The sequence below is a fragment of the Arachis hypogaea genome, chromosome 18 (genome assembly GCF_003086295.3).
Source record: "Arachis hypogaea cultivar Tifrunner chromosome 18, arahy.Tifrunner.gnm2.J5K5, whole genome shotgun sequence".
Lineage (NCBI taxonomy): Eukaryota > Viridiplantae > Streptophyta > Magnoliopsida > Fabales > Fabaceae > Arachis > Arachis hypogaea.
Window position 1 is genome coordinate 44,491,348 of NC_092053.1, and position 25,435 is coordinate 44,516,782.

General features: G+C 37.9%; 2 protein-coding genes and 2 non-coding genes across 4 annotated transcripts; 3 read left to right on the plus strand and 1 right to left on the minus strand.

The window, feature by feature from the left end:
* Window positions 1-454: 454 nt before the first annotated feature.
* Window positions 455-562, plus strand: LOC112774841 (small nucleolar RNA R71). Its single transcript, XR_003189300.1, has one exon. It is a non-coding gene; the product is annotated as a small nucleolar RNA R71 (small nucleolar RNA).
* Window positions 563-7,255: 6,693 nt separating this feature from the next.
* LOC112774263 (small nucleolar RNA R71) lies at window positions 7,256-7,362 on the plus strand. Its single transcript, XR_003188758.1, has one exon. It is a non-coding gene; the product is annotated as a small nucleolar RNA R71 (small nucleolar RNA).
* Window positions 7,363-17,295: 9,933 nt separating this feature from the next.
* On the minus strand, window positions 17,296-17,769 carry LOC112769979 (uncharacterized). Its single transcript, XM_025814417.1, has 2 exons — window positions 17,638-17,769; window positions 17,296-17,574 (listed from the first exon to the last, which is right to left on the minus strand). Exons 1-2 carry the CDS (start codon window positions 17,767-17,769, stop codon window positions 17,296-17,298), a joined length of 411 nt encoding a protein of 136 aa, XP_025670202.1.
* Window positions 17,770-20,394: 2,625 nt separating this feature from the next.
* Window positions 20,395-22,216, plus strand: LOC140181366 (uncharacterized). Its single transcript, XM_072224911.1, has 3 exons — window positions 20,395-20,610; window positions 20,906-21,826; window positions 21,932-22,216. Exons 1-3 carry the CDS (start codon window positions 20,395-20,397, stop codon window positions 22,214-22,216), a joined length of 1,422 nt encoding a protein of 473 aa, XP_072081012.1.
* The last annotated feature ends 3,219 nt before the right edge of the window (window positions 22,217-25,435 follow it).

The window sequence follows — 25,435 nt, forward strand, 5'->3', positions numbered from 1 at the left end:
GATCCTTCCATGAGAGATTTGGGTGATTTCTCCATGAGGGGTTATAGGTGTTTCCATAAGGTTCACCCATGTAATTCACCTCTGCTATTGCAGGGTTTTCAAGATCATAAGCTTCTTCTTCAGAAGATGCCTCTTGAGTACTGTTGGATGCAGCTTGCATTCCATTCAGACTCTGAGAATTCATATTGACTTGCTGAATCAATATTTTATTCTGAGCCAGTATGGCATTCAGAGTATCAATTTCAAGAACTCCCTTCTTCATAGGCATCCCATTACTCACAGGATTCCTCTCAGAAGTGTACATGAATTAGTTATTAGCAACCATGTCAATGAGTTCTTGAGCTTCTGCAGGCGTTTTCTTTAGGTGAATGGATCCACCTGCAAAAGTATCCAATGACATTTTAGCCAATTCAGATAGACCATCATAGAATATATCCAGGATGGTCCATTCTGAAAGCATGTCAGAAGGACACTTTTTGGTTAGTTCTTTGTATCTCTCCCAAGCTTCATAGAGGGATTCACCTTCTTTCTGTCTGAAGGTCTGAACATCCACTCTAAGCTTACTCAGCTTTTGAGGAGGAAAGAACTTGGCTAAGAAAGCCTTGACCAGCTTATCCCAAGAGTTCAGGCTATCCTTAGGTTGAGAGTCCAACCATATTCTAGCTCTGTCTCATACAGCAAAAGGGAAAAGCATGAGCCTGTAGACTTCAGGATCTACTCCATTAGTCTTAACAGTATCACATATCTGCAAGAATTCAGTTAAGAACTGAAAAGGATCTTCAGATGGAAGTCCATGAAACTTGCAGTTCTGCTGCATCAGAGAAACTAATTGAGGTTTAAGCTCAAAATTGTTTGCTCCAATGGCAGGAATGGAGATGCTTCTTCCATGTAAATTGGAATTAGGTGCAGTAAAGTCACCAAGCATCCCTCTTGCATTATTATTATTTTCGGCTGCCATCTCCTCTTCTTGTTCGAAAATTTCTGAAAGGTGCTTGCTGGATTGTTGTAATTTAGCTTCTCTTAGTTTCCTCTTCAGAGTCCTTTCAGGTTCTAGATCTGTTTCAACAAGAATGTTCTTGTCCTTGCTCCTACTCATATGAAAAAGAGGGACAGAAAAATAATAATAGGGATCCTTTTTACCACAGGTATAGAGGTTCCCCTGTGTGAGTAGAAGAAGAAAAGAATGTAATGTAAAGAAAGAAACACAAGGGTAAGGAGAGCAGAGATGTGGGATGAAGAGAGGTGTTAGTAGATGAATAAATAAATAGAAGGAGATGAGAGAGAAGGAGAATTTTCTAAAATTATTTTTGAAAAAGAGTTAGTGATTTTCGAAAATAGTTTTTGAAAAAGGTTAGTAATTTTCGAGAATTAAAATCAAAAATTAAAATAATTAGTTAATTAAAAAGAAATTTTGAAAAAGAGGGAAGATATTTTCGAAAATTAGAGAGAGAGGGAGTTAGTTAGGTGGTTTTGAAAAAGATAAGAAACAAACAAAAAGTTAGTTAGTTAAAACAAATTTGAAAATCAATTTTGAAAAGATAAAAAGATAAGAAGTTAGAAAAGATATTTTAAAATCAAATTTTGAAAAAGATAAGATAAAGAGATATTTTTGAAAAGATATGATTGAAATTAGTTTTGAAAAAGATTTGATTTTTAAAATCACAATTAATGACTTGATTCACAAGAAATCACAGGATATGATTCTAGAACTCAAATTTTTTTATTTTTCTTAACAAGCAAGTAACAAACTTGAAATTTTTGAATCAAAACATTAATTGATGATGTTATTTTTGAAAATTAGGAGATAAAGATAAGAAAAAGATTTTTGAAAAATATTTTTAAAATTTTCGAAAATAACTAAGAAAAATGAAAAAGATTTGATTTTTGAAAAAGATTTTGAAAAGATAAGATTTTTAAATTGAAAATTTGATTTGACTCATAAAAACAACTAGATTTTAAAAAGTTTTGAAAAAGTCAACTCAAATTTTCGAATTTATGAGTGAAAAATGGAAAGATATTTTTTTTTTTATTTTTGAATTTTTAATGATGAGAGGGAAAAACATGAAAAAGATTCAATGCATGAAAATTTTGGATCAAAACAATGAATGCATGCAAGAATGCTATGAATGTCAAGATGAACACCAAGAACACTTTGAATGTCAAGATGAACATCAAGAACTTATTTTTGAAAAATTTTTAATGCAAAGAAAACATGCAAGACACCCATCTTAGAAATTTTTCATGTTTAGACTCTATGGATGCAAGAATGCATATGAAAAATAAGAAAAGACACAAAACAAGAAAACATCAAGATCAAACAAGAAGACTTACCAAGAACAACTTGAAGATCATGAAGAACACTATGAATGCATGAATTTTTTCGAAAATTGCAAAATGAATATGCAATTGACACCAAACTTTCAACTTGACTCAAGACTCAAACAAGAAACATGAAATATTTTTTATTTTTATGATTTTATGAATTTTTTGGATTTTTCAAAAATTATTTGAAAAAAAGAAAAATAAGGATTCCAAAATTTTTAATATGAATTCCAGGAATCTTGTGCTCTTTAGTCTAAAGCTCCAATCTGAGGGTTAGGCATGGCTTAATAGCCAGCCAAGCTTTAGTATGCTATTACATGCATTGAAGTGATTAGTTGAATCCTCAGTCCAAAGGAATTTGGACATGGCTTCACAGCCAGCCAGGATTAAACGAATCATCATGAAACACTAGAATTCATTCTTAAAAATTCTGAAGAAAAATATATATTTTTTTGAAAACACATTTTCTTTTTAAATTTTTTTTTTCGAAAACAAAGGAGAAAATTTTTGAAAATAAGAAGAAAATTACCCAATCTAAGCAACAAGATGAACCGTTAGTTGTCCAAACTCGAACAATCCCCGGCAACGGCGCCAAAAACTTGGTGTACAAAATTGTGATCTCAGGCAACGGCGCCAGAAACTCTGTACGCACGTCTTAGTAAATCGTTTTTTATTCATAACTTCGATACAACTAACCAGCAAGTGCACTGGGTCATCCAAGTAATAAACCTTACGTGAGTAAGGGTCGATCCCACGGAGATTGTTGGTATGAAGCAAGCTATGGTCACCTTGTAGATCTCAGTCAGGCGGATATAAAATAGTTATGGAGTTTTCGAAAATTATATAATAAAATAAGGATAGAAATACTTATGTAAATCATTGGTGAGAATTTCAGATAAGCGCATAGAGATGCTTTCGTTCCTCTGAACCTCTGCTTTCCTGCTGTCTTCATCCAATCAATCCTACTCCTTTCCATGGCTGGCTTTATGTAAGGACATCACCGTTATCAATGGCTACTTTTTATACTCTCTGGAAAATGGTCCGATGCACTGTCACTGCATGGCTAATCGTCTGGAGGCATCACCCTTGTCAATGGTTGCATCCCATCCTCTTGTGAAAATGGTCCAAATGCTCTGTCACAGCACGGCTAATCATCTGAGGTTCTCGATCATACTGGAATAGGATTCACCCTCCTTTTGCGTCTGTCACTACGCCCAGCACTCGCGAGTTTGAAGTTCGTCACAGTCATTCAATCCCAAAATCCTACTCGGAATACCACAGACAAGGTTTAGACTTTCCGGATTCTCATGAATGCCGCCATGAATCTAGCTTATACCACAAAGAATCTGATTAAGAGATCCAAGAGATACTCATTCAATCTAAGGTGGAACGGAAGTGGTTGTCAGGCACGCGTTCGTGGGGGAATGATGATGATTGTCACGTTAATCACATTCAGGTTGAAGTGCGAATGAATATCTTAGAAGCGGAATAAGTTGAATTGAATAGAAAAACAGTAGTACTTTGCATTAATCTTTGAGGAACAGCAGAGCTCCACACCTTAATCTATGGAGTGCAGAAACTCTACCGTATGAAATTACATAAGTGATAATGGTCTAGACATGGCCGAATGGCCAGCCCCCATGAAAGTCTAAGATAGCATACAGCTGATCTAAGATGCCTAATACAATAGTAAAAAGTCCTATTTATAATAAACTAGTTACTAGGGTTTATAGAAGTAGGTAATTGATGCATAAATCCACTTCCGGGGCCCACTTGGTGTGTGCTTGGGCTGAGCTTGAATGTTACACGTGTAGAGGTCAATCTTGGAGTTGAACGCCAGTTTGTAACATATTTCTGGCGTTCAACTCTGGCTTGTGACGTGTTTCTGGCGTTTAACTGCAGACAGCAGCGTAGAACTGGCGTTCAACGCCCTTTTACGTCATCTAAACTCGACCAAAGTATGAACTATTATATATTTCTGGAAAGCCCTGGATGTTTACTTTCCAACGCAATTGGAAGCGCGCCATTTTGAGTTCTGTAGCTCCAGAAAATCCACTTTGAGTGTAGGGAGATCAGAATCCAACAGCATCAGCAGTCCTTCTTCAACCTCTGAATCTGATTTTTGCTCAAGTCCCTCAATTTCACCCAGAAAATACCTGAAATCACAGAAAAACACACAAACTCATAGTAAAGTCCAGAAATGTGAATTTAACATAAAAACTAATGAAAACATCCCTAAAAGTAACTAGATTCTACTAAAAACATACTAAAACAATGCCAAAAAGCGTATAAATTATCCGCTCATCAATGGCAACATTTTCCAATGACTTTCCTTTTTAGAACAAGTGCATAGTCCTTCCTTTTGTGGTGTCCGAACCTTCTTCCTTTAATTGTCCAATCTATCTCCTTCAATGCTCCTTTCCTTTTTCTTATAAAAATAAAGTAAGAAAAATCAATATCATAAAAAGTTTTTAAACTTTTCGGCTAGAATGATAAAAAGAAGAAAAGATTTTGTTTATTCATGAACTCCAACTAACGAACTAACTGTGTATCCTTATATGCACATTGGTGGCACCATGGGGTGACACCAAACTTAGTTTGGAGCACTGTGATAAAAAGTTCTGTTCAAAGCTCCAAGACTAGCATGCTCTCTGTTGCATTCATGATTTCTTGGCACGCTTTGAACACCAAACTTGTTCTTCACTATATACTGCAATATAAGGACTTCACCAAGTTTAGGTTGGAATTCATGAATATTGACTTATTCACTAGTAAAAGCTAATAAAACATGGGTTGCCTCCCATGAAGCGCTTCTTTAGCGTCACTAGCTTGACGTTTCTCCTTCATCAGGGAGGTTGATAATGCTTCAAGTCCTCCCCTCTTGCTTTGGACTTATATCCATTGGTTGTATCAATGATCTCTACATGTTCCAAGGAGAGAACTCTGTTGATAGTGAAGACCTTAGGTAACTGAGATGGTACAGTGGGGAGATTAGGGGGGATATCTGGGAAGTAAGCTGATATCACTTTATCTCCTGGAGAGAAGCCTTGGTACCTTCTTCTTTGTCCCTTTTGATGCTGCCTTGCTCTTGGCGACTTCTTCTTCTAAGGAAATTTTGTTGCTGTCTTCACATGCCTCTGGTGGTTTAGGTTCCTCGAGCTTCTCCTTGAGCTGTGACAATTGCTGTTTGCCTTGTTCATCATTCAGTGGGGTTCTCAGATTTGTTGGTTGTGCTTCAGTGCTTGTTTCCTCTGTCAGCATCTCATTATGATCATTGCTTGGTTCTTTGTTTTCTTGGTCTGCTTCTTGTGAGAGTTTGAAGACATTAAAGCTGAGTCGTTCATCATGGATCCTCAATATTAGCTCCCCTCGCTCCACATCTATGAGTGCTCTGGCTGTAGCTAGGAATGGTCTTCCCAATATGATTGGGTGAGTGTGACTCTCTTCCATGTCCAAGATGACAAAGTCTGTGGGAAGAAAGTATTTCTCCACCTTTAACAACAAATTTTCCACCACCCCTCTTGCTTGTTTTTGAGTTTTGTCAGCCAGCCTGATGACTACATCTGTGGACAATATCTCATTGATCTGCAGCCTCTTCACCAGGGATAAGGGCATTAAGTTTATGCTTGCTCCCAAATCACAGAGTGCTCTATCAAACATTGTTTCCCCTATGGCACAGGGGACATGAAAACTCCCTGGATCTTTTCTTTTCATAGGCAACTGCGGTTGAATGAGGGCACTGCACTCCTTGTTCATCACTATAGTTTGGCCTCCCTTGAGTGAGCTTTTTCTAGGAAGCAGCTCCTTCATATACTTGATGTATGCAGGCATTTATTGGATAGTCTTGATGAACGGTATGTTCACATGCAAAGATGCAAACAAGTCAAGAAATCTTGAGTATATTCTCTTCTCCACAGCACCATTGAGCAGTTGGGGAAAAGGTGCATAGAGTCTCAGCAGCTCCTGTTTTGAGATTTCTGGTTCTTGATAATCTTTTTCCCTTTCCTCTACTGAGGTTTCTTCAGGTTGTTCTGACAGCTTGCTTAGCTTGTCCTCAGTCTCCTTATCACTTATAGTGACCATCTTGCAGTCTTCCCATCTTACTTTCTTTGTTTCACCTCTCAGATTCTTCTCCGTGTCACTTGGGAATCCATCTGTGGGTTTGGGAATTTGCTCAGAGAGATACCCCACTTGAGATTCCAACCTCTTGATTGTGTCTCCCTGGTTCTTGAAACTGGCTCGCACTTCCTCCTTGAACACCTTGTTGTCTTGAATCTCCTTGCTTATGCCTTCAAGTAGATTCTCAATCCTTGAGATTCTTTCATCAAATGATGATAGGTCAGGCTGAGGAGGGTTATTCTGGCCTTGATATGAATGTGGAGAGGTGTTGTTATGGGGGTGTTGATATGGTCTGGATGTGAAGTGTTGGGTGGCTGCATTGTTTGGATTTGGGCGTCTTTGATCAAGGCTTTGGTCTTGTTGATTTCCCCACCCAAAGTTTGGGTGATTCCTCCATCCAGGGTTGTAGGTCTTGGAGTATGGATCATGGTTTTGCCTAGGTGAATTCCCAATGTAGTTGGCTTTCTCCTGACTACCTTCTGCTTCTTCATTCACTCCTTCTTGGTTTGTTGATGAAGTGGAGATTGCTGCTACTTGGTTCCTCTCCATCTTCTTGGTGAGGTCAGCCAGCTGCTGGGTAATGAGCTTGTTCTGAGCCAGCAGAGCATCTACATTGTTTAGCTCCATCACTCCTCTAGTGTTCCCTCTTTCGGAAGCATAGAAATAGTCATTCTCTGCTACAGTTTCAATGACATCTATGGCCTCCTCAATGGTCTTCTTCTTGTTCAAAGATCCTCCGGATGAATGGTCTACCGCCTTCTTTGACTCATAAGAGAGCTCTTCATAGAAAATGTGCAGCTGCACCCATTCATTGAACATATCTGGTGGGCACCTCCTTGTTAGGTCTTTAAATCTCTCCCATGCTTCATATAGAGTCTCACCATCTTGTTGCCTGAAAGTTTGGACCTCAGCTCTCAGCCTATTGATTCATTGAGGAGGGTAAAATCTTGCTAAGAATTTGTTCACCACATCTTCCCAAGTTGTCAAGCTCTCCCTTGGAAAAGACTCCAGCCACTTGGCTGCCTTATCCTTGAGTGAGAATGGAAATAAGAGCAGTCTATAGGCGTCAGGATGAACACCATTAGACTTTACTGTGTCACATATTCTCAGGAAGGAGGTTAGATGTTGATTGGGGTCTTCTTAGACACTTCCTCTGAACGAACAGTTGTTCTGAATAAGGGTGATGAGCTGTGGTTTTAGTTCAATATTGTTGGCATGGATGGTTGGCTTTTGAATGCTACTTCCACAGTTTCCTGGGTTTGGATTGATGTAAGAGCCTAAAACTCTTCTATCCTCCCCAGCATGATTTGCTCGACCTCTTCCGCCATGGTTGTGAGCCTCTTCTTCATGATGGTTTCCCATGTTTTCTTCCATGTTTGGTTCAAAGTATTCCTCAAAGTGTTCCTCCTCTTCTTCAGCACCAACTACATGTTTTTCTCTTGCCTCCCTCCTTAGTCTAAGGAAGGTTCTCTCAGGTTCAGAATCAAAGGAAGTTGAAGCCCCGCTTCTTCTCCCTGTCATACAACCAACAAGTACAAGCAAAGAGAATAGGTGCAGAAAGTATATCTGTAAGAGTTACTGTTAGTGTGAGTGATGCAATATATCAAACAGTTAGTGGGTTAGTGAAATGAATGGTAAATAACAAAGAAAAAGTTGGGGGAAGGGAAGAAATTAACTAAAACAGAAAGTAAATGACTCAAATAGAAAATTAAATCAAACAAAAATAAAATGCTCAATCTAGTTATCCTCCAATTTAATCATTGTTGATGCACAATCAATCCCCGGCAATGGCGCCATAAACTTGATGCACGGAAAACTTGTCTCGCAACAAATTTCCTTCGGCAAGTGTACCGAATTTGTCGTCAAGTAAAAACTCACAATAGAGTGAGGTCGAATCCCACAAGGATTGATTGATCAAGCAACATTAATTAGAGGAATGTTCTAGTTGAGCGAATCCAGGATTTGAGTTTAGAATTACAGAAAATAAAATGGTGGGAAGGTAAATGACAGAAAAAGTAAATGCTAGAATTAAAGAACTGAAAGTAAATGACTGAAGTAAATTGCAGAATTGTAAATGGAAATGGGGGAATTGCTCATAAAAGTAAGTAACAGAAAATAAAGAGAATGGGTAAGATCAGAAATGGGAAGTTCATTGGGCTTAGGAGATGTTGTATTCTCCGAATCAATTTCATTTTCATCTCTTCCTCAATCAATGCACTCATTGATCTCCTTGGCAATCTTAAGTGATTGAATTATAATTTCTTATAATTCAATCTCTCAAATCTTGATCAATAGCCAATTCCTTGGTCAATTTCTCATGAGAAGATGAAGTATGGTCACTGATTATACCACATCCATTTCCCAAATCAAGTGTTGAGAGGATTATAGTCACATATCCATCCAAACCCAATTTGGTCCAACATGAGAAAGCATTTCTAGCTTGATCTCTTCATTCCTCTTTCAAGGTTCAGAAGAGATCCAAGTATGAATAGCTTCTTTTCCAAGATAACTACCCAATTGGATGAAGATCGAAAGCTTTCAAGTAAAATCAAGAGAAAAGATAGAAGAAGAATAATGAAAACTAGTATTGATCCATCAAATTACAACAGAGATCCCTAACCCAATGAAAGGGGTTTAGTTGTTCATAGCTCTGGAAAATGAAAACAAAGATGGAGAATACATGATGAAAAACTAGAAGTGCAGAGAAAGTAAATACATAGAGTAATTCTATGCCCAGAGGCTCCCTATATTTTCCAACTCCTAAATTAATTCAAAGCTACTCCTATATATACTACTCTTCTACTCTTCTAGTTGGTTCTTCAAGTCTTGGGTCTGGGCCTTTGGATCTTGAGTTTGAAGCAGTTATCTTCTTCATTGGGCTTGGCTTTACTTACAGAGAGAAAGTGTGAAGTGGGCAGAGACTTTTGCTCAGGACGTTAGTGGTGTTAACGTTCAGTGAAAATATGGGTTCGAGAACGTTAGTGACATTCAACTTTTTCACTAACGTTCCTTACCCAAGTAAGAGCCACGTTAACCTCAACGTTAGTGGCACAAACGTTGCCACTAACGTTGCCTCTTTGTCCTTCGCCCACGTTATTGGGACTCAACTTTTCCAATAACGTTGAGAAGCCTCCTCCTTCCCTACGTTAGAGTCCACGTTAACTTAGTTAACATGGCTCTTTTAACGTAGGCTTGCCAACCTTCGAGAACGTTAGTGACACTTAACATTGTCACTAACGTTCCAATGTGCCCCTTAGCTCTCACGTTAGAGTCCAGGTTAACTAGGTTAGCGTGGCTTCTAACGTGGCCTATGCTAGCCATCTCCAACGTTAGTGACAAAGTTGAGTGTCACTAACGTTGGTTCAACGTTCCCTTATCCACGTTAGCTTCCACGTTAACTAAGTTAACGTAGGAGTTAACGTGGCTCATGGTGGCATGTGTGGGCTCCTTCCAACATTAGTGACAATGTTGGGTGTCACTAACATTGGCGTCACCTCCCTTCCTCACGTTAGCTTCCACGTTAACTAGGTTAACGTGGGAGTTAACATGGCCTAGTGTGACTTGGCCAACGTTAGTGATAATGTTGAATGACACTAACGTTGGCTTCCCCCCTTTCTTCTTAACGTTAGAGGCCACGTTAACTAAGTTAACGTGGTGACTAATGTGGCCACTTATGAGCTTGGTCCAATGTTAGTGATAATGTTAAGTGTCACTAATGTTGGCTCCATTTCCTTTCTTCCACGTTAGAGTTCACGTTAACTTAGTTAACGTGACTCTGAACGTGGGCAATGATAGCTTCGAGAGCGTTATTGGCAATCACTTTTCTCATTAACTTTGCAAGTTACTCCCATTCCACGTTAGTGTTAACGTTATTGTAACTAACGTAGCCACTAATATGGTTCTTCTTTGCTTCCTTTGTCCTGAAATCAAGCAATAAAGTGCATCAAAGTTCTAGTCCAAGTCATGGGAAATGCAACATCTAATTTGTCCTTAAATTCATGCAAAATCCTCATGAAATCATGTAAAGTGCACAATGTATGCTTGAATCAAGATGTAAGTGAATATCTACCCAAACTAGCTTATTTCCTAAGGAAATGCATGAAACTATCCTAAAAACAGTAAAGAAAAGGTCAGTGAAACTGGCCAAAATGCCCTGGCATCACAACCTTTCCCCTTCTAATGTTCCATTCCCTCTTCGCCTCCCTCCGAGCCTAGAACCACTATTACCTTCCCCTTCCAGAACCGCCACCCACCATCCGGCGCCTAACCACCGCCGTCGACCACCCTATCACCCTCTTCCTTCCTCTTTTCTTTTGTCTCCCCTTTCTTACCTTCTTTCCCCCTTTCTCACCGTTTCATCTCCCTGCCCCTGACCCGATCGCCACCGCGGCCACCCATTTCCACCGGTGACTCACTACAACCACCACCAACTATTCTCTTTCCCTCAGTCAACCACCGCGACCAGGTCAATTTGGTGCACCCTCGCTCTGCCCTATCACCTGCCCTGTTCTTCTGCTCTGTCCTCCGCCCTCTTAGCACCGCCGTGAGCTAAGCCACCGCCACCACAGGGTAGCACTGCATTCCAATCGTTTCCCTTTTCTCTTATATTTCCGTTTCTGCCCCTCTCACTCCAGGTTCCCTGTCTTCCCCTGTTTACTACTTATTGTTCTGTTTTAATTTTCTTTTAGTTAGTTTTACATGCTATTAGTTATTGATTAGGTTAGATAGAATTGTATGAGGTTAGGTAGCTAGGTTGTGGTTAGAGGATTCTAGGCCTGATAAGTACTTCGTTCTTGTTATCCGAAATAACTGAGTAAACTTGCTTTGCTGTATGGTGATGGTGTGATGTTTTGTGCATATCTTGTCACTGTTGTGTTGATTTTTGGTTCATATGAATTGCTTGTTTGCTGCCTTGCTGAGTTTCTCTATGTAATTTTGCTTGATGGCCTAACCATATGAGTGGTTAATTGTTCTACATGCTTGATTTACTCTGAACTCATATGACACTGTTGTTGCTACTGTTTGTTATCTGGGAACACCCGATTTACTGCTGGAATGCTGCCAAAATTTTCGAAAACTTTCCTATTATTAACTGTAGCTTAGGAACTGAACTTGGCATTCTTTGAATTAAGACTCATTTGACTCATACCAAGTTCATTTCTTAAGCTGATTTGTCTCAGCATTCCCGTATTGTATCTTGGTTCCCTTTTTATGTGCATTGACGAAATCAAAGGGACTAATTGCTCGAATTTTGAGGCAATTAGGACCTTGATTACCCAAATCATGTTGAACCTCTTGAATGTTTTAAATTATGTGAGTTAGGTCCATTCTTTACCCTTCATGGTCATTTTCACTAATACTCTTCTCTTTGACCATTGAAGCGCTTTCTAAACTTTCAAGCGGCCTAATCTCGTTCTTTTTGAATGATGTTCTGCTGAGTTGTAACTATTGGTGCATTTCCACTCATGTAACCATTTTCCATTGTTTAATTCAACTTCTAATTTGGCAACACCAATTGTTATAAACCTAGTGACCATGACATTGATGATGACTTGGTTTCCTATTGTATGCTTTTATGCAATTCTATATTTCATCATCAATGACTTGCATCACACTCATGAATGTGAGTATGCTTGTTCTTTATATACTTTTTGAGCTTTTTGTAGTTAAGTCCCGTATTTGTCATGCCACTGATTTCTAACCTAGTTTTCTAACTTTCAACTTTGTTGACTCTCTAATTCTTGTTTTTAGTTTTTACATTAACTCTTCTATATTCTTCGAGGCATGATGATTATTGTGCGGCTTAACAAACAAGTATTTTACTGCTATTGCATGGAATTCTTGGTTTGTATCCTATTTGGTGTTGAGCTCTATTTTCTTGCATTCCAAGAGTTTTCTTCTTTTTGACTCACTTCATGAATATGTCAATCCTCTTGTTATCTGTTCTCTGTATGTGCTTAATTCCTTGCTTTATATTCCTCTACTTGGCTTAATTTTTTATATCCTGTGATTTCTATTTTCTTCCAAGATGTCTGATAGAGGAAAAGCAAAGGTTACCTCTAGAAAATGGAAGAAATCTCAATCTTCCACTGCTTCTCTATTCTCTGATTATGCCAAAAACCCTCTTTCAGAGCAGGAGAAAGCAAACCAGCTACTACCTTCTATTGACATAGATAGGTTCCCTAATCTGTACTGTGAGCTCCGCCTCCCGACCATTCGGCAGAGGAACCTCAACATAGAGAAGAAACTGGCCATTCCTTCCGATCTGAGGCAATCTATTGAGACACGTATTGAGGGGATGGGCCTAGCTTTTGTTGATAGGGAGCTAACTCGGGTGAACACGTCATGCATTCAGGAGTTTTACTGTAATTTATTCAGACCAACCCTGGGATCAGTTTACCTGAGAGGAGGATAGATTCTGATTACAGAAGCTGACATTGAGGATGCACTCCGCTATCACCCCAAAGTTCGTGAGAAAGATGCATTTCAGCTGGCTGAGGTGGAGATGCACTGTATGACATATGACTATGATGCACTGAGGAGTATAGTTGCTACCCCGGACGCCCCTTGGGAGATGGATGTTGACCAGACTAAGCCCAAGGGGATGCTATTTGTCCACTTGACGAGGGAGGCTAGGACAAGGCAGCAAATTCTGACTCATTATGTCATGCCTACCACGCACTTTACTGAGATCCCGGTGGACATGCTCGTCCTGATTGGCTGTATTATGGAGGGAAAAGAGCTATACTTTTCCCGACTGATCAGGAGATTTATGTGGCGAGCACATGTCCGAGGCACACTCCAATTCCTGACTTTGGTCACTAAGATGGCTCAGCGAGCCGGTGTCCCATGGAGAGCGGATGATTAGTCACCACCCCCAGTCCATGGAAAGGAGAGCTTTATTCCGTGGGGGACATGGGTGCATGAGAAACCTCCAGCCCGACATCAATTCAGAGCTAGAGCCTCAGCAGCAGCGACACTTGGCCCTTCATCTTCTTCAGCTGCAGCAGGACCATCTACAGCACCAGCAGCACCTATTGTACTAGCACCACCACCAGCACCCCAGCCGACATACATACTGGTACAGCGTCTTTTCCGATTCATGGAACGCAGCGAGCGTTGCATCATGCGCCGCCTTGATCGTGTGGATCAGATACTAGTAGCACTGGGCGCCGAGATGTCCCCTGATTCCGACCCTTCTTCCGTAGAGGAGGAGGAGCATGAGGAGGAGTAGGCTCAGCAACCAGAGGCACCTACTCAGACCCAGGCTACCCCAGAGGCACAGCAGGCCTCCGTGGAGCCACAGCCTCAGCCCCAGCCAGATGCGACTGTTGACCCTCACCCCGAGTCCGAGCAGTAGCATCGAGGACGATGCTTCATTCTATGTGTAGGGAGGTCACCGTCATCACCGTTGGTGGAGTTGCTATTTTGGGTTACATTTTGGACATTTATCTCTTGTTTTTTTGTTACTTATAGTATTTTCCACTTTATCTTTATTGCACTTTTTGGGATTATTGTATATATTAGTACCTTGGATACTTTTATTTTAGTTTGTTGCATTTTGCACCTTGGTTAGTATACATTTCATATTTTTAGTTGGATTTGCATTTGTAGTTGATAGTATATATATATATGTAGTTATTTTAGTTTAGTGGTTGTGATTTGAAAATTTTGGATTATTGGAGCTTGGTTTACCCTTGTCACATAAGAAATTTGGTTTGATTGAACAAAGAGGATAAACTAAGGATTTTTTTTTATTTTCTCAATCACAACATTGCATTTAGGATACATATAATAAGCTTAGTCAAACAATGAAATTTTCCGAAGAATTTATCTATAGGGCACCACCCCAATTGATTGAAAATTTTTGTGGAACTTGCTTGAAGTATATATTTTGTGAATCATGTTTTTGGGCTAAGAACACAAGCTTGTGAGATTTGAGCCTAATAGTGTGGTTACATCTTATAACCACTTATTTTCCTTCTTATGTGAAATTGTTCTCTTTCTATGATTGTGATCTTTGATTTGTTTAATTCTAGATGTCCATTATTCCTTGTATACATGCTCTTATATGATTGAGGCCATTGTTTCATAAAGCTCACATATCCAAATAGCCTACCTTTTATCTTCCATTGTTAACCAACTTTGAGCTTATGCTCAACCCAATTGTTCTTTATTTTAGCACATTACAAGCCTAAAGTGAAAAATAATAAATGTCTCTTATTTGGATCTTTGATTAGCTTAGGCTAGTGAGAGTGTTTATTATTCAAGTTTAGGGAGATTTGGGAACATTGGTTGGGATAAAAGGGTGTTTTATATTTCTATATTTGGGAATTGGGTGCATACTCATGTATTAATCAAATGTTAGACCTTATGCATTGATATTCTTGTATATAGCTTGAAAGAAAGAAAAAAAATGAGAAAAACAAAAGAAAAAATAGCTATGGAAAAAAAAAGAGAAAATAAAGAAAAAAATAGAAAAAGAAAGAAAAGAAAGAAAAACAATAAAAAGGGGACAAAATACCCCAAAGTAAATTTCAATAAAAATCAATGCATAGGTGTGGTGAAATGAAAAGAAAATGCATGAGTATGTGAAAAGTGAAGAATGGGTAGTTAGGTTAGCTTTGAATTGTATAGGTTGTTACATAGGCTAGGTGGGAAAGTTTAGGTTAATGAAAGATTCAAATTTTAGTCCACTTGACCATATATGACCCTACCTTGACCCTAGCTCCATTACAACCTTTGAGAAAGTCCTCATGATATTTGTATGCATGCATTGAATGATTGTTGATTGTTAGATGAAGAACAAATCTTGGAAAGCATGATTAGGGGAGAATTGAGTGAATCAACCCCCAAACACTTGAGTGACTAGAGCGGATACACATCTGGTGAGGGTTCGATTGCTCAATTACATGTATTTACCACTATCATCCCTTTTCTTGCAAGTTTGTAAATCTTTTGATAGTTCAATGCAATTGTGGGTTGAGTTTAATCACTATTGCTTTAGCCCTTGTGCTTGCATATGTTTTCTTGGAAGTTGATTTGTTTTGACCAAGTAATTGCATGCATATAGATAGGTTGCATATAGTTTAGATGCATTGGATAAATGTCATACCCCTTGTTTCCTTCTTGGTTTAGCATGAGGATAGGCTATTGTTTAAGTGTGGCGAGGTTGATAAACCCCGTTTTTAGGGTTTATCTTGTGTTGAATTTAGATTATTTTATCAACCTTTCTACACATTTATTCAATGGAATAGCATGATTTTGTGATTCTTCCTTAATTTGTGCTTAAGTGTGAAAACATGCTTTTAGGCCCTTAATTTGCTGATTTTAATTCACCTTTGATTTCACTAGATGCCTTGATTTGTTTGTTAAGTGAATTCAGGTTGAAAAGGCAAGGAATGGATCAAAGGATTGAAGAGGAAAGCATGCAAAGTGGAGAACACATGGAAAACCAAAGATTTGGGATGCACTCATCCACGCACACATGCAACAGACGGGCACGCGTGGATCGTAAAACTCCAGGATGCACATGCGTACATGACGCGTACGCGTCGATGCTCACACGTGACTTCTTTAGTGAAATCGTGCTTGACGAACTCAGAAGTGCTCCTAGCCCAGTTTTGCGCTGAATTTTGGCGGGAAAAGGCTAAAAGGACCAAGGATTGAAGGGGAGAGGCATCAATTCATTCATCCATACACTTTAGTTTAGTTTTAGTTAAGTTTTCTAGAGAGAGAAACTCTCTCTTCTCTCTAGAATTAGGATTAGGGTTAGATTAGAATTTCTTAGATCTAGGCTTTAATTCTTGCTTTTATCTACTCTTACCTTTCAATTTCTTGTTGCTACATCTTGTTCTTCTATTCTTTTATTGTAATTTCCTCTATTTTGTATACTTTGTTGTTGACACATTCTTGTTCCTTTTACTTTCTTTTAATGCAATTTGAGGTAATTCATGTTAATTGTGCTTTCTTTGATTGTTGTTGTTAATTCTTTGCAATTAGTAGTTGTTAGATTTCATTCTTGTTGTCAATTTACTATGCTTTCCTTTTATGCCTTCCAAGTATTTGACAAAATACTTGGAAGGCTGTTAGAGTAGAATTTTTTGTGCTTAGCTTGGGATGGTAACTTAGGAATTCTTGAGTTACTAATGTCCGAGTGATTGATGATTGATACCCATTGACTCTAGCTCTCATTAATTCAATTAGTGAATAGCTAGGACTTAAGGACATGGATTGATATAGCTCATTTGACTTTTCTCTACTTGTTAGAGGATGATTTAATGGGATTGATCCTTGCAATTATCATATTGTGGTTAGTGATAAGGATAGAGATCCTTGACCACCAAACCTTGCCAAGACCTTTTTATCATTTGAACTCCTTTGCAATTTAATTTTCTTACCTCTCACCCAAAATCCCAAAATATACAACTCGTAACCAATAACAAGAACACTACCCTGCAATTCCTTTGAGAGACGACCCGAGGTTTAAATACTTCGGTTATTAGTTTTATTAGGGGTTTGTACTTGTGACAAACAAATTTTTGTATGAAAGGATTATTGTTGGTTTAGAAACTATACTTACGACGAGATTTCATTTGTGAAATTCTATACCATCAATTTTTCCATTCATCAGAAGTCTACAAATATCTTTCTTTGACAAGCATTGGGTACACCGAACACAAATGCGAGCATGAACACAACTTTTTTACCCTGTTAAAAATAATCTATCTGCAATGAGTTTCTAATGTATACAAAACTTGAATTATAAAACTCAACTAGTAAATTCGATTTGGAGGACATAGGAGTGAACAAGTTCAAGCATTTCTAAAAATTCATTTAGAAAGCTTACCGAAATCACTGCTTCTTCTTCTCCTTCCGCAAGAGAAAAACACCAGTCTCCTCGTACGCATATTCAGGATATAGGTGGTCACGAGGGGCCTTCTTGATATCGAAAACCTCATCGCACATCTCCCAGAACTTCTTGTGCAACTCGGAGACCTCCCCTAGTACCCGAGAAACACGACGCCGTCTTCGTACACCAGGGCTTCCATGGCAGAAATCAAGTGCTATACTCCTCATGTAAACCACGTTTGTCGCCAAAACCACGTCAAACGGCGGATTAAATACCTGGATCTAATCAAAGGATCAGTACAACACAGAGTGCTTCAAATTCTTGCATAGCACGGGCTTGTTCACCTTCAGATTGTGCTTTAGCGCCAGCATCACGGTGAGAGAAGCGGCGGTGAGAGGAGGGTGAGTCAGCAGCCACGCGACTCCACAGTGACACAGCGGCGCACTGTGGAGTAGAGAACAAGGCTCCACTCTCATTTCACGGGTTCTCCACTATATATTTTGGGTAATTTGAAGTTTTGAACTAATTTTGGGTGAAATTGGGTTAGGGTTAGCGGTGGAACTTCATTGAATCGACACTATCCAAATTGATTTTGTGTCACATTGAAGAGATCGGATGCCAATCACAATTATCTTGAGAAATTGCAGCAGATAGAAAAACCGCAAGCAATTTGTTACCGCTATCCTCCGTGTTTCCTGTAGTGTAAATAAATGTATAAATATATACATAGATTTTAAATTTTATATAATTAGTATAAAATATATAATATATATCATAAATAAATATACAATTTAAACTTTAAATATATATAACATTACTAAATAAATATGATTACACATAAATAAAGAATGAAATCGATATATATACATTTTAAATTTTAAATAGGGTAAAGTATACTTTTTGTCCCTGAAGTTTACTAAAAGTTTCAAAATTACCCCTAAGTTTCAATTTGTTTCAATTTTATCCCAGAAGTTTTCGAATTGCATCAATTTTATCCTTTAAGTTGACGCCGTTTAAATTAGTAACAGACGTTAGTGATATGGCAAAGTTTAGTGTGTGATGTGGCAAAAAAGGTGAAACCCCCAAAATACCCATGGCTGAGTAACCCCACTACCCCAGTAAACGAATTGCCTTCCTTTTTCAAACATAAGCCTTTTATCTTCCCTTTGGCACGAAGGAACACAGCCAGGGAAACAGAATCACTCGAGGAAGCTTGCTGGGTGGTCAGACGACGCACCGTTTTCTTCAGTCCGCCGCGACGAGGGGCAGGACGGCGCATGCTGGGACGCCATCGAGACTGAGGGAGGAGTCTGGGATAGCATTCAGTCATCAACAATTCAGTCTGGAGTAGCACCATTCTGATCAAGGTTTCCGACGAGGTAGGCCACCATTCTGATCAATCTTGGTACTGCATGTTTGAACAGTTAGGATTTAGCGTTTTTCTTTATCAGTCTTGATTGCTGTTAGGGTTCTATGGCATTCAGGGATTGAGGGATTTCTGTTCAGTTTTTCTGAAAAATATAACTTTTACATGGTCTATATTTTTGAATGATTAGTTACTCTGTTCTTTGGTCTGAAAATATTTTTATAACGGCAGGATGGATGATTTTAGTGTTAGAGTTCATCACAGGGGTAGGTTTTGTAGTGATAAAGGTAAAACTGAGTATGTTGATGGTGAGGTGACAATGGTTGACTGGTGTGACAGAGATAGATGGAGTGTTATAGAGGCTTATGATGTGGTTAGAAAACTTGGGTACATTGCTGAGAACATTGGGGAACTGTGGTATAAAGATACTGAACTAGGATTAGAAGGGTTGAAGTTGTTGAAAGGTGATGAAGAAGCAATGGAAATGGCAAATATAGGAGTTGAAAAAAAGGTGGTTGATTTGTATGTTGTGCATAAGGCTTCAATCCCTGATGATTTTTGTTACGACATTGGTTATTTAGATGTTGGGGGTGGCAGCAAGGTTGTTGAGGAAGAGCGTGTGGATGCTGATAGTGGGCCAAGTGATATTAGACAGGCCCAAAATATTGAAGTAGAAGCCCAATGTGAAGGGGTGGATATGGAGGCCCAAATGCAAGGATTAGTTGATGTCCATTTAAATGCTGAAGAAGTGCTACAGAATGTTGGTGATGGGGACAATAGTGAAGAAGAGGATGACTCTGATGACCCAGATTATGAGGCTAATTCTGATCTTCATTTTAGTGATAGTGAAGATGATTATTATGGTGATGATGGGCTGTTTGATGTTGATATAACTATTGGGGAGATGCACCAAGATATAAGAAAGTCTAAGAAAAGTAAGAGTGCTGTAGAGAAGTTAAAGAAAACTCAAAAGGTGGCTGTTGGAAAGAGAAAGAGCTCTCGTTTAAGCGATGGTGAAGGTCTGAACAGTGATGAGTTGGAGGAGGTATCGAGTGAGGATGACGAAGCCAGCAAGAAGAAATTTCCCATTCACAAGGAGTTGAAGGATATGAGCATGTATAAGTGGGAGGCTGGAACTCTCTATGCAACAAGAGAGGAGTTCAAGGAAGCTGTGACATCATATGCTGTTCATACTGGGAGAAACATAAAATTTCCAGTGGTGGACAATGTTCGGGTGAGGGCTAAGTGTGGAGATGGGTGTGAATGGTTTGCATATGCGGTGAAGATGGCCAATGAAGATAGTTGGCAGCTAAGAACTATTAATGATCATCATTCTTGTAACACTGTATTTGACATAAAAGTGATGAAGTCGAAGTGGCTGGCGAAGGTCTTCAGGAGGAAAGTAGAAGAGAATCCCAAGTTGAAGTTGGGCACCATACAAAGCAGGATCCTTAGAAAGTGGAATGTGCAGATTTCAAGAGCAAAGGCATTTCGGGCCAAGCAGATTGCACTGGTTGATATTAATGGAACGTTTAGGGAGTAGTATAGAAGACTTTACGACTATTGCCATGAGTTGCTGCGCACGAATCCTGGTTCATCTGTGAAGCTGAAAGTCCAATTACCTCCAGCAGCCCAAACTGAGCACCCCGATACATCACTTGACTTAAGTCCACAATTTCATAGGATTTACATTTGTTTAAAGGCTTGCAAGGAGAGTTTCATGAAGTGTAGGCCTATGATAGGGCTTGATGGTTGCTTCTTGACGACACCATATGGAGGATGGCTATTGGTTGCTATGGGGTGGGATCCGAATGACCATATGCTACCAATCGCATATGCAGTCGTGGAGGCTGAGACAAAAGATTCATGGACGTGGTTCCTCTCAAACCTAATTGATGATATAGGAGCGGAGAAATTACTTCGTAGCACATTCATGTCTGACCAACAAAAGGTAATCTACTAACCTATATTTTAGTGTAATTAAGATTTTGCACTGTATTATAGTATATTAAGATTTTGCAGTGAATTAGTTCATCATTTGGCTTCTGAATCAAACTGTATTATGTGAGGGTAGTTCATCATTGTATTATATGAGGGTAGTTGCTGCTGTATCAAACTGTATTCATAGGAAATTTTAATTAGTCTTGATAACTATAATCATGATATTAAAATTGTACTCTGGTCTTTGCTGGTGTATTAAACATTATTTGAGCATTATATTAAAATTGTGCATTTTGCACGAACAGGGCTTGGTGCCAACTTTTGATGAACTACTTCCAGGTGTTGATCACAGATTCTGTGTGAGACACCTCTATGCCAACTTCAAAAAAATATTTTCAGGACTGAATCTTAAAAAAAGGATGTGGAGAGCTGCAAAATGCACATATCTAGCAGCATGGGAAAAGGAGTTGATGGAAATCCGAGCGATTAGTGAGGGTGCCTATCGACACTTGATAGGAATTCGTCCAAAGTATTGGACTAAATCAAGGTTTGAATTCTATCCTAAATGTGATGCACTTGTCAATAATATGTGTGAAAGCTTCAACTCTGCAATTGTTGAATCAAGGGAAAAACCTATATTGACAATGCTTGAGGATATTAGAGTTTATTTGATGAAGAGATGGGCTGAAAATAGGGTACTTATTGAGAAGTATAAGGATGATATTCTTCCTAGGATTAAGCTTAAGTTACAAAAGGAAATAGATGCTTCTAGGTGGTGGTCCCCAGTTGCTGCCGGAATTTCAAAATTTGAAGTCATAAGAGGCAGGGACAAATTTGTAGTAGATCTTCTGAAGAAAGAATGTACTTGTAGAAAGTTTCAACTGACAGGTTTACCTTGTCCACATGCATTTAGTGCAATTAATTGTGCTAAAGATGATATTAGAAAATATGTTGCAAGTTGTTACACTAAAGCTGCTTATGTGGCTTGTTATGCCCCCATGATTAACCCTTGTAATGGACATACAATGTGGGAGAGAACTACTCATCCAGATGTGGTTCCTCCACCACACAGAGTGCCAATTGGGAGTCCTAAGAAGAAAAGAGCAAGAGGGAAGGGTGAAGAACCACAGGGCCCAAGTACTTCTAGGCTGGGGTTACAACAAAAATGCTCTCATTGTCTAAAATTGGGTCACAACAAGCGAGGCTGCCCTCTTAGAAGACCAACCGTGAGTACTTGTCTATTGGATATGGTTCCATACATAAGACTGTTTCTAATGCTGTTTACCTTTTTTTAACTGTAACTGGCTGTTTTTTGTTCATGTCCATCATAGAAAACAACTGCTGCCACATCGTCAGCCCAAAACAATAATGCTGGAACTGCTACATCATCACCATCCCAGCACAGCACTGCTAAGAAAGCTGGATCTACTGGCTCAGCGCATAAGAGGACCAGGTTGGCCAATGTTGCAGCAACGCCTAATACCCAACCAACTGCACACAAAAAATTCCAGCCACCAAGACCAACTAGAATCCTTAGGAGCAACTCCACTTCAACTGCACAGGGACAACCCTCATCACAAGGGAGTCAAACTCAGAGTGCTCTCACAGGGTCTTAGTTGTGTCACTTCTTGTAATTGGTGTTTCTTTTGAAAGCTTGAACAATGTTGGCATTTTGTATTATGACTTATGACCTATGACTCCAACTCTTTCTTTGTTGCTGAATTATTTTGCTGATCACTTATGTAATTCAGTTTTTACTTTGGTTATGACTTATGTTAATTAGAGATTATGTTGATTAACAACTTATGTTATTTTGATAATGACTAATGTGATTAATTCATTCATGCAAATTTTAATTAGAGTTTGTCTTTGTCACAACAGGTTCTTAATGCCAATTTTAGTGCCAAACTATTTTAATCCTTTTAGGGATACTTTTGAAACATAAATTAAACTTCAAGGACAACAACATTAACAAGTTTTCGAGTTGAGTACAGTTTTGTAACTGATTACAAACAGCCATCCTATTCTTACTTCTGCTATTCTCATCTGTCCCAAACGCATTAGTACCCTAACCTCAAATGGGTTACATTCTTCACCCTCAAATAAACCATTAGAATCACCATAAACCAACCCAACACACCCAAAATAACAGCCACCAACAGTTTGCATTTGGCATAAACTAATTTAGCCTTCAAGGTGGAAATCTTCATCTTCAACCTTGCAACCTCAGCCTCTTCTATCTTTGCAACTCCATCCGCCCAGGAAAAAAAAGCGCACTCCTTCCCAATCTACAACATAAACACAAAAAAAAAAGAAATTGAAGAAACTCAGGAAGACATCAAAAATAAGAAAGCACTCAAGCTTACATCAAAGTATACACAGCCCCAAAATCTCCGGCCGGGATTTTCTGGTGTCTTCGACCATCTCAATACAGGGGGTTCACCACAGTTGCATGTCAGCGTTCGTCGTCGCCGACTACTTTTTTGTGATGATACAGAGCCTTGGGAAGCCATTCCTTAGGGTTTCTTATTCTTACAGAGAATGAAGAAGAAGAAGATGCAGACGTAAACGAAGAAGTTAATTTTAGGGTTTCATGATGGGATTTTTACCTATTTCATTTTTATAATATAAATTTTTAAAAACAAAAATTAAAAATTATTTAAAAAATCGTTTTATAAATGAGTCACACACATAGTTGCCACATGGAACTCCTTGATTGCCATGTCATTAACGTCTGTTAGTGATTTCAACGCTGTTAACGTTCAGGGATAAAATTGATGCAATTCGAAAACTTCTGGGATAAAATTGAAACAAATTGAAACTTAAGGGTAATTTTAAAACTTTTAGTAAATTTCAGGGACAAAAAGTATACTTTACCCTTTTAAATATATAATACCTATAATATAAATAATATAAATATATATAACTTAAATACATTATCTATTTTAGCATATAACATATATATAAATGCTTCCATAGTTAGAAGTACATTTTAAATATGTATATACATAATATAAATATATACGTTTTAAATATATAAATATACAATATATTAAACATATAAAAATATATAATCGAAACATATAATTAAATTTTAAATTTTTAATTACACATATATATAAATATATACGTATACATTTTATATATTTCAATATGTTTTATAAATTTATAAAATTACACATATAAAATAACAAAATAAACAAAACCATAAAATCTACGCATTAATACGGTCTATATTTGATATATGACTAAATAATACTAATCTTATTATTATTCTACAAATACAGTTAAACATCACTAATTACATAAAGAATCTTATAATAATCATACTAAAGAACAAAGAAGAAACAATGCTTCACTAGTAGTTCATATAGGCAAAAGTAAAAAAGAAACTCACTCAAAACGAAAAAATGGCAAAGAACGAAGAAGAAGATGAGTTCACTAGTAGTTCATATAGCCAAAAGTAAAAAAGAAACTCACTCAAAACGAAAAAATGGCAAAGAACGAAGAAGAAGATGAAGTTTTTGCAAGTGGTCCATGAGTATATATTTGTTAATAAATCTGAGCTTCAGATTTAAATTTTACAAAATTATTTTTTTTTTTAATTTGCAAAACTAGTCCACCGATTTGGTTTCAGATTTTATATTTTTTTATTACTAACTAATCCAATGATTTGGTAAAAAGAAATTAGTCACCACATAATTTAAAGGCTCTAATTTGTGAACTACCTAATTTTAGTTTCTGCTATCCTAAAATCCGAGTCTTAGTTTTCTCCCTCCCCCAAATTGGTGCATCCGATTTGCGCTTCTGAATTTAAAAAAGAATGGCTCTATATACTTTATAAACACACCCGTTCTCCATATTCAGGAACAACACATTATCTGATTCTATATCCAAAAAATTGAGCTTGAAATAAATAGTCTCATTTTTTTATAAAATATTTAGGAGGGTTCCCATTATCATTTTGTCATAATGAAATTTTGCCTCCAATGCATTCATTAGTAATAATTATTATTTTATTTTATTTTATTTTATTTTGGCTGGGATTATTTTATCAATAAAGCTTTACATCCAAGCAAAACACTTTACCAAGTCTAACCAAGTTGCTATAACAACTTTTCAAATCACGCACTTCCTTCTCTTTCTCCTTCTCCGTTTCCATCTCCTTCTCTTTCTCTCCTTCCTTCTCCTTCTCTTTCTTCTTCTTCCAAATTCGCGTATGCAGGTCATTTTTCTTCCCTTCTCCTCCTCCTCCTCCTCCTCCTCCTCCTCCTCCTCATCCTCCTCCTCCTCCTCCTCCTCTTCTTCCTCCTCCTTCTTCTTCTTCTTTTCCTGTTTCGTTATCGTCATCACCGATAACACCAATATTTTGTAAACATCTTTATTAGTTCTGATTTTCTCTGATACCATCATTAAATAATTTTGGTTTATTTCTTAATTTATTTTGATTCATTTGTGTGTTAATTGAGGTTCACTTGATACTACTGATAAGTATTGACCAAACTTTTTATTCCTTAAGTAATTTCGGTTCAATTCTTAGTTTAATTGAGGTTTATTTGGATCCAAAAATGAATTCAATGTGTTTTGTTAATGATTGAGTCTTTTTGACTATTTGTTCAAATCTGAACTAATTTCGGTTTATTTGTATGTTAATTGAGATTCACTTGATGCTGCTAATAAGTATTGATCAAATTTTTTATTCCTTAAGTAATTTCGGTTCATTTCTTAGTTTAATTGAAATTCATTTGGATCCAAAAATGAATTTGATGTGTTTTTGCACTACAAAAAAATTTGGTAAAAACGGCGGTTATTTTTGGTATTTACGGCGGTTTGAA

Bases quoted from the DNA above. Each gene is read 5' to 3' on its own strand.
- LOC112769979 (XM_025814417.1), bottom strand. From the start codon at position 17,769: ATGAGAGTGGAGCCTTGTTCTCTACTCCACAGTGCGCCGCTGTGTCAC. The intron at 17,575-17,637 runs GTGAACAAGCCC...TCCTTTGATTAG, and splicing joins CGCTAAAGCACAATCTGAAG to ATCCAGGTATTTAATCCGCC.
- LOC140181366 (XM_072224911.1), top strand. From the start codon at position 20,395: ATGATAGGGCTTGATGGTTGCTTCTTGACGACACCATATGGAGGATGG. The intron at 20,611-20,905 runs GTAATCTACTAA...TTGCACGAACAG, and splicing joins TCATGTCTGACCAACAAAAG to GGCTTGGTGCCAACTTTTGA. The intron at 21,827-21,931 runs GTGAGTACTTGT...TGTCCATCATAG, and splicing joins GCCCTCTTAGAAGACCAACC to AAAACAACTGCTGCCACATC.